This window comes from Seriola dumerili, unplaced genomic scaffold, assembly GCF_002260705.1.
Source record: "Seriola dumerili isolate Sdu_G_001 unplaced genomic scaffold, Sdu_1.0 BDQW01000219.1, whole genome shotgun sequence".
NCBI classification, from domain to species: domain Eukaryota; kingdom Metazoa; phylum Chordata; class Actinopteri; order Carangiformes; family Carangidae; genus Seriola; species Seriola dumerili.
In genome coordinates, this window is record NW_019174474.1 from 5,479,511 (window position 1) to 5,488,817 (window position 9,307).

At 38.1% G+C, this 9,307-nt stretch overlaps 1 protein-coding gene across 2 annotated transcripts; it reads right to left on the reverse strand.

Annotated features, from left to right (window-relative positions):
* Positions 1 to 468: 468 nt before the first annotated feature.
* ehf (ETS homologous factor) lies at positions 469 to 8,753 on the reverse strand. 2 transcript variants are annotated; one of them, XM_022754553.1, is made up of 9 exons: positions 8,580 to 8,753; positions 6,128 to 6,242; positions 5,374 to 5,631; positions 4,138 to 4,182; positions 3,996 to 4,040; positions 3,848 to 3,910; positions 3,630 to 3,674; positions 3,335 to 3,530; positions 469 to 1,829 (listed from the first exon to the last, which is right to left on the reverse strand). In XM_022754553.1, the coding sequence occupies exons 2-9, from the start codon at positions 6,201 to 6,203 to the stop codon at positions 1,730 to 1,732; spliced, it is 828 nt and encodes a 275-aa protein (XP_022610274.1). In that variant the 5' UTR covers positions 6,204 to 6,242; positions 8,580 to 8,753; the 3' UTR covers positions 469 to 1,729. The 2 variants fall into 2 exon arrangements, with proteins under 2 accessions (XP_022610274.1, XP_022610273.1); XM_022754552.1 differs by having other exon boundaries at positions 5,362 to 5,631.
* Between the last annotated feature and the right edge of the window lie 554 nt (positions 8,754 to 9,307).

Here is a 9,307-nt window from a genome sequence, read left to right on the forward strand (position 1 = left end):
AAAGTGTTATTGCTCCGTGTGAATAATAAGACAGAATCAAAACAATGGGATTTAATGGATATGCACTTAAATTTGAATAAAAATTCTTGCTGGTTTCATTTAATGTAACAATATGGCAATGAGTAGTTATTATCTCAATCCAATCAGGAGCAGGTTTTGCAATTTTCTTTATTTCATCCAATCATCAACAGAAAACCGAATTACAGCAACCTCCTTTAATCAGAGATGATTTCATGCCACCAGGAAGAAATTACCTTTTAGAAGTTCCCATAGGTCTGATACTGGAAGACTGATATCTACTTTTTGTCGCTGACATGTGATCTAATTTCCTTCATCTCACATCAGGACAGTGTTGGTTTCTGACACTGATGTGTGTGAGAGCAGAGCGACAAAAGTGAACGTGGTGCAGCAGTGCAGTTGGCAAATTTTAAAGCCATTTGGAAAGATAATAACAGAACGTCATGTCAATCAGTGCCGTGATATGTAAAGAAGGATCACAAAAGTGAGATAAGTCAGATTGAAGATTAGACACAGATTTGCTTGTGAACACAGGTCACAGAAAGGAGCCTTTTATTGACACAGCTTTAATCTTGTTGGCCATCAAGGCCCAGTCATTCATCCACTGCCTGTAGGAACCTGCATGGCAGCTATGTACGGGCAAACAATTAACTGTGTGGCATTTCACACTGTCACGGTAAAACAGAAACCACCTGCACTATCTCTAAGTGCATCAGAACATGATTGAGTGGGAACGAGGTTTACAGCTGTAGATCTAAGTTGCGCTCTGTTGACAGTCAACATTAATCAATTCTGGGAAAGAATAGTTGCAATTTAGGTTGTAGATTGAATCCAAAACACTGATTGATGTAACTGATCAGAATACTATCTCTTAGTCTCATGACAATGAAAGGTCTCAGGAATCGTCCTTCCCTTGATTTACAAAATGACATCCTAATTGTAGGCGTTATGAAATGGCTTTCATAAAATAAAAACAATCACAAGCTTTATTTGTATTAAACATCAACAAACATGTACACACTTTCTTTACAGCTCAATGAATGAAAACTCTGAAATGAACCAAATAAGACGAACCATACTGTTATTTTGCTGTAACTATTTGTACTTTATCACTTGTTTATGTATCTTTGTACTTGATTGCTACATTTTTTTCTTATGGCATGTTATTTCCATTATCATTCTTGTTTTTATGCTGTGATCTGGCATCCTTCCCACAGGAACTTCACATTATCAGTGTCAAAACTCTAAACATATATCTGTTTGCCACGTGTTTGAATGTTATATCAATATGTGCTCTTATAGGACTTGAAAAGTAGAAAGTATCTGATTTAAAAAAAAAAAATGTAAGAAAACCAAAATTCAGTTTTGATATCACTTTCTTCAATATAATCTTTTCTTAACACATGTGTGTGTGTGTGTGTGTGTGTGTGTGTGTGTGTGTGTGTGCGTGTGTGTGTGTGTGTGTGTGTGTGTGAGGTTTGACTGATGACATGCTGGTATAATAAGCAAAGGTTTCTTAATAAGGCACAATAAAGAACAGCTCAGTGCAGTGTCACAACAAAGAGATGAATTTCAAGAAAAAAAAATAATGATGCAAACATACAATCATCAACAATGTGTAAACACTTCAAATGTATCGTTATCAAAAACAGTAACTATAATAAAACATCACATTTGCATTCATCAAATAAAACATAAATTAATGAAATTGTCACTTCTCTGACTCCCTCCATCCTCTAGCATTCCTTCCAAACTTGTAAACCAGTCTGCGTCCGTCTACTCGTTCTAGGATTTCCCTTTTGTAGTAATATCTGTAACAAAGGACAGATGCAATGACTAGTAAATTAATTTCAAAATGAATTCATTACAGATAATATAAAACATGTTTCGTTTTTACCTGCTAGATGCTGGATTTTCAACTGCTTTCATGTTTTACAAGTGACAGTTAAACTGCTTTAAGTTCTTATCTGTTAAATGTTATCGCAGCTGCTTTTATTCTGAACTGTCAGTATGCATTTACAAATGAAGCCTACTGACAATTCAACTGCTTACTGGGTTTAATCTAAACACTAAAATATTCAATGTGAACTGTGTGAACTGATTTCAACTGCTTTCAGCTCTTACAATTCAAGAGACACATCGACTCTTGCAGTGAATGAACTTCAGCGGTCACTTCAGCTGCTTTATGTGCTTAAACTGAAAGTGCAACTCCTATGCAAAATCTCATGTATATTAACATTTAAAGACGTTTGAACCTGTTGAGTGTTTACACCAACAAGTTTCTGCATGAATGAGAACACTTAAACTTTCTTAGCCTTTTCTTATTTCTTTTTTTTTTTTTTTTTAAAGCCAGTGAATCTGATTCTAGTTACTGCTTTTATCATATTACTTTACTCCTATGCATACTTGATCCTCCTGTAAGAAACGAGCCCATAGGTCGTTTGTGCCGCGGGTTACTATGACCCATAGTTGAGTTTTTTATTAGGCGACATCTAGCAGCCGTAGTAATTAAGACAAGAGTAGAGGGAAAAGTGCGGTGAGTTAATGAAAGTAATTCAAATGAAAGGAATAGTTTGAAACAAAGTTAGTTTGGTTGTTATTCCTTTGCTTTTGTTATTCATAACAGAGAGCACCAATCTGTTTGGTGATGCCATCAAGCTGCAAATCCTTTTGCTGCATCACAGTAAATAGAAAATCAGCTTTGTGGTCACAGTGACAATACCTGCGGGCACATTTTGTAGTTCCCAGTGGTTTGCACTACAATGAAATTAAGCTCATTAGATTAGCTCATTTGAATGTAAAGCTGTGTGACTATTGCAGCAGCCAGGAAGATTTTCTGAGGAGAGTGCCATTTCAGTTCAATTGGGAAAAAATGTGAAACATGTAGCAGTTCAAAAGTGACTCAATTTTAGGTAATCAGCAATGGGGAATGGCAAATATATGTTTTTAAAGGATTGAGTTCATTGGTTTTCGATGCGTAACTCTTAATGATGTCACCAATAAGAGCCCATTAAGGAAATAGGATTAGGAACAATGCAGTGTGAAATTTCTTCCTCATCACAGATTTCACAAGATATTGCCAAACTAAAGAAAACCCCTGTGTAAATGTAGGATGCTGACTGTATTGAAAGGGCAATGAGTATTTTGTTTCACTACCTTGACAGGAAAAATTACATGAAGAAAAAGCTGTGTCACAACCTTGGCTAGGTACAACATTCAGTGGCCTCAGTCTCTGTGTGAGAGTCTCTGTTTATGGTATGCAAACATGAGGTTTTGTATTTGTGTAACTGCATGTATGACAGTTGTGTGGGTGTACCTCATTGCCCGACTTAGTTTCTCATAGGTCATGCTGCTGTTATTCTTCTTCTTGCCCCATAACTGTGCAACTGCCTCAGACTTCAGGAAACGGAAAACCCCCTCTGTCCGATCCTCCCACTTGATCAGCCCTGGGTTTCGCTCTGGGTTCAGTAGAATGTCCCTGATGAACTCCCACAAGTGGGTCCCCCGTGGGTCTGTGGGAAAGTGGGAAAGTGGGTTTAATCGTAAGATTATATACATATATGTTATGAAAAAGAAAATATAATGAAAATGTAAGTTTGTATATTACTTACTGTGTTTTTTGACCTGATGAGGACGACTGTAAGTTCTTTTTATGTCTGAGGAACAGAAATTAAATCATTGTTGAATGCATTTGTTGAATCCTTTGATTTAACTGATCTGAGGCTGATCTCAACATATGCTTGGGTCTCAGTGTGATAGCATAGGGGAGCATGGTTGTTTTGAGTTTAGATAATACACATTTATGTTGGATACATCATAAATTCCTCACCAGGACTAGAAGGGGTGGGAGAGGCAACAGGTGCAAGGGGGTGAATAGCGGGATCGTAGATTTCTAAGTCAACAGAGGAAAATCAAGTTTATTTGTTGTATGATTTCAAACATAGCATTAATTGTTATAATGATACAGATATTTATACCTCCTGGTGGATAACCGACATCTGGAAAAGGACAGGAGAAATCTACTGTAAAAGAAAATAAAACAAAAAACGTTGAAGCAGAATGAATATTTTCATTGTATTTTATTTTATTTGCTCATAATATTAATTGAGAGACTCTTACGTTCTGGTTTGAGATCCAGTTGACCTATTTCCACATGGTATTGCCCTGTGCAGAGATGAGAAGGAAAGAAGGAAATGAAACACCAGCGAGAATCATGAAATCAAAATGATCAGTGCCATGTAATGTTCTGTAATAATTGATCATTCACTTTCACATTCATGGCGAGTCATCAAAAATATATGAACCAAGTCATTGTTTACTATAAACCACTGAGAGCGGCTAAAGGCCCTAAATTGCATGTTACACTGTGAAGCAGTCTGAGATTCCCTTGCTTTATGGCATATTCAGACACTGTCTCAGATGCTAAAACAGGTGGATAGTGCTGCATTCCTGTGCCAAAACATTTATTATCTTCCTAATAGTGTAAGTGATAAAAGTGAAAGGAACTGAAAACTACACCTTACACCTCTTTTTGTTGTTCTACACAATAAAACAGGTAGAGGACAATAAGTATAAACAAGCATTTTTCAACAGGAAGCAAAAATCTCATCTAAATTTTGATAATCACTGGCACTAACAATTCTCAGTCTTACCTACCACAATGGCCTCAAGTTTGGGGCCATACCCAGCTATAACAATCAGTTTGACAATGATATTAGATGTACAAATATGTAACATCTTGCCCTAAGATACTGAGCTGGTTTCTTACAGCCAGCAATAACAATAGCAGCATTGTGCACTAGTTTGGTTTCCCTTGAAATTTCCCTTAACCTGGAGGTTAAACCTGTTGTTCCTGGTCTGCTCTAGTCTTGTTTTGAAATGCCATTAAGTTCTCAGACGTTAGATAAAATATGATGTGCTGATATCATTTACCACTTTTTTATTCCTTTAGTTTCTTCTAAGTCACACCTGCAAAATACCAAAGGTGAATCCTCAGGCCTATAAACTTCAGTTTCTTTGCAATAACCCTCAAACTCTAATTAAAAAACAGTGGATGAGCCAGTTCTTCCCTTGTTTTTTAGCTTCACACCCCCTCTGTGCTTTGTTAGAAGACCCACTCCAGTAAGAGCAAACAACAAATCCATCATCTCCCTCACTTTAAGCAGTCCTTCACCCCTCTACAGCACCATGCGGTCCGACCCCTGACCGACTCTGTGATCCCTTCTCAGCATCACTTCATCAAAACTGCTGCAGACCCAACTCGAATCACCCAGCTCCTCTTTTATTGGGACTAATCATCATCCTTTCTTTCACTGCTTTTAGACCCCCCCCCCCCCCCCAGACCTTCAGACGCACCGCTCCACTTGAGCTCTGTGATGTTGTGGAAGAGAATGGGTCCCATGCTGCCGGCAGCACGGATGAAATCCTGGTAGTTTAGGCTGCAGAGCTGATGGCCGTCCATGTCAAAGTTTTGGAAGGGAATGTTGGAAGCATCGATCTGGTGCATGTCCATGACTTGCTGCAGCCACTCCCACACCTGGTACTTACTCCAGAACTGAGGCTGGGAGTCATGAGGCCACAGACGACTTGTGTAACCAGACATCATCATCGGCACTGGGGAGACACATCAATACATGAAAACATTCTAAAGATCCCATTTGTTTACATCAGTGAATTAATTTAGTTTTAATGTAAATATGCATCTGATGAGGGAAACTTGAATTCCACCATCTAATCTATTTATCAATAATTGATCTGAAGAGCAGTATACTGGTAGAGCTGTTGAGCAATTCTCAGTTGGAAATCCTTAATTCATGCCTTGTGTGTCTGAGCTCTGCAGTCACAAGTGAGCAATATATCAGTTGCTAATTGTTGAATGATTTTCATTTTGCATTGCAGTTTCATAAGCAAAGAGAGACCTGGATTGTTGAACAGAGTGCAACCTGAATCCTTCAGCAGAGCAAATTAGCATATTTTTTTGAGGCATTTTAGGACATTATTCAGACAATTTAATTGACTGATTCGCATCAGTGAAGAGTGCATACATAACGCCTGCAAGGCATACAGTAGGATTCATCATGAGTGTGTTTGTGTGGGCAGGAAGCCTCACCATCGGGGTAGGAATTAGTTGAGCCCCAGGTAGAGGTCAGTTGGCTGTCCAGGGTGGTGGTTGGAGTTACGCTCATATTGCAGCTTCTACACTCTGATGTACCATGGCCCAGGGGCTGAGGCAAGAGAGGTGTAATTGATTGTATGTACAGATTTAAACAGTAACAGTAATCTTCATAGATTTAGATCATCCAATGGCACAACAAACAAACAAGTAAAGTAGCTGCTCAATTGGTGTTTTCTGTAACCATGGGTGTGGACAAATCAACCAGGCCTGAAGTCTTCACGATAACAATGCTAAACTGCATAAATACATTGATTTATTCAATTTAAAACATTTATCTAGCCATATTTAATAAACCATCTAAGGGCACTAAAATTTAGTAATCTGTCCTTTGGACATATAAAAGTTACAGATGAATGGATCAGTTGGGTTTTATGCTTTAATGGAGGTTTGTTTGTTTTTATGCAGTATAAAATGTCAATTTTTATCTGTTTGTCAGTTTTTCTTTTGGACTGCTTATAATGTCTTCAGTTCAGTAAATGCTCAAAACGCATTATGTAACAGAAACTTACAGTACATGTTTCTGATGTTATTATATTTTCAACAGAATGATTTTGCATAATTAAAACTTCTTATTCCTATAATATTTTGCATAGGCTACACTCTCTCATACTTCACAGTTGCAATTACTACTGAGGGGCTTGCAGGGCTGTATACATATAAAAAATAATGGCATGTTTCAGACTCAACCACAAATATATTTGCATCCCATGTAAATAGAGCCTGTCAGAAATATAGCAGCTCCAGTGTTTTGCCCAACAGGAGGTGAATAAGTGTTGCACACACACACAATAGCTGAGTCATGTCTGATAGAGTATACTGCCAATACCTGGTTTTATGTTTCTTTGTTAAGTCAAGGACTCTGAATGTCTGAGACATGACACATACAATGCCAGATTGTTTTAGTTTAGTTTTTAAGACTGCTGCCAAAATAAATGACTGTTCTACATTTTACCATCTACATTTTATGTTTTGTTTTCCAACATTTAAACAGAACCGAATGTCTTCAAGAGGGGATCTTAATTTGTTTTAAAATGTGCTTTAAACAGGACATTAATTCTATGTCTAAGGTGAGAAATGAGAAAAATGGGTCAGTCAGTGTCATAAATGTTACTGAGTTATCAAATCATAATCAAACTCAAAGGTCAACATGATGAGTGACATCTGTTTCAAAAGGCTGCACAATGAAACTAATTCTTTACACAGTGACCCGTACTTCACCTGCTCCCTTAAATATCTTAGTTACACCTTTATGGTAGGTTATAAATAAAATTATGCCAAGCCCTGTCGCACATTTCAACAGTAAGTACTGTGCTGCCAGTTGAACAGATCCATGACATACTGACAGGCGACTGAATGTCTTTAAAGATCTGGTAAATCAGTTTTATAACAACCCAAAGTCAAAATCCCTGAATTAGATTTCCCCTAGCGATAGGTGTCACATGCCATCATGCCAGAGTAGATCAGTGCCTCAACTGCCAAGTATGCTCACACACCTTATGCTGCATGTTAACCCTCCATACTTCTGCCAAACAGGTATCTTATCAACAAGACAAGAGGTTTCTGTCAATACAACAATCATGTAGCAGTGCTTCCATAAAGGAAAGGAAGATATAATCACAGTTATTGGTCCATACTCTGTTAGCTGTGTCACAGTATAAAATCACTCTACATATGCCTTAGTTATAATGTGAGGCGATAAGCACTCATCTGAAGTTCTTCAGAAGACTGTTGGTTTCATTTCTCTCATACTGGCCGTATGATAGCATTGAACCCAACTTGGCTGGTAGTTCTGTTTTAATTCTCTCAATTCTTGTTTTATTTTTTTGAATTTACCTTTTCACTGTAAATAATAGTTGGTGGCATTAAATAAGCAACCTTTCTGCGACACCAGCAGAGTGGCGCCGGAGGTGGAATGTTGGTAATGTGAAAGTGCGCTTAAAAAATCACAAGTACAGGGAAATATTAAATTCAGTGCCTAATTGTGCATAGCATTGCACCAAACTTGTCTTTAGGAATCTGACAGTCTCTGTAAATATGAGCTAATTTCTGACATACCTTTAATCTATTTGCCATGTGATTACTCTATAATTGAAGATTATTGCAAGAATAGAAATCACATGTGAGATAGTTGGCGGTCTAAACCCACTGGAAAAGAAAACAAACAAACAAAAAAAAAAAACAACATTTGCGTCCATATTTTCCCAGAATATCCACATCTGATCAGACACAGTAAACAGACCATGCCAATGAAATCATGTTTTTTTTAGATTTAAATGGCATTAAAACACATTGAGCCTATTAGTCCAGCCTTCAGGTTGATCATACTTTGTTATTAGTTAGTTTGAAAAGCACTGCTGGTTTCCCAGCCACCAGTATTACAGCCTACCAGAGCAGTAGAATGGGGTCCGACCAGGCCTGATAGAGGTCTCACGTAGATCCACTCTTAACACAGCTAAAAAGAGATCAATACAGTTTCTGAAGATTCCAATACGCTAGAGAACTAGTGTTTACAGTGAGGCGAGATGAGTCCTGTTGCTTCTCAAATATTTGAATTAACAGATGAAAGTATGCAGACACACTAGGTGCTGCCCCACCACAATGGGTGTTTTATCCTCCTAACTTCCTTATCCTGCTCCAATTGGCTACCTGTCCAGGCTCATACCAGGTGAGTATTTGCATAGTGCACACCCACACACCAACAACCCCCCACCTTCCACACACACACACACACACACACACACACACACACACACACACGCACGCACGTACACCTGACATAATTTTTATATTCCCTACTGGCACTGCTCCCTCTCACTTACTCTCTTAAACACACAAACACATGCTCACTCAAGCAAAAAGGCACACACTCGTGAGGAGCCGTACGCACAGGCATGGATCCAAACACTCGAAAAGCCCACAGAGGGAGCATTAAATTGCTTAAAGTCATTGTTCATATACTTGCTTAAAATAGTGTTTAACCTTTAGAGAAATTTCCCCCTGTGTTATTATGTAGCACAACATTTGTTTTCCTTATTTCATCATGATGAACGAGGTGCTGACAGTTTAGGTAAGAAGACCTGAGAGAATTTGTTCCTTTTCCTTTTTGAAAAGTCG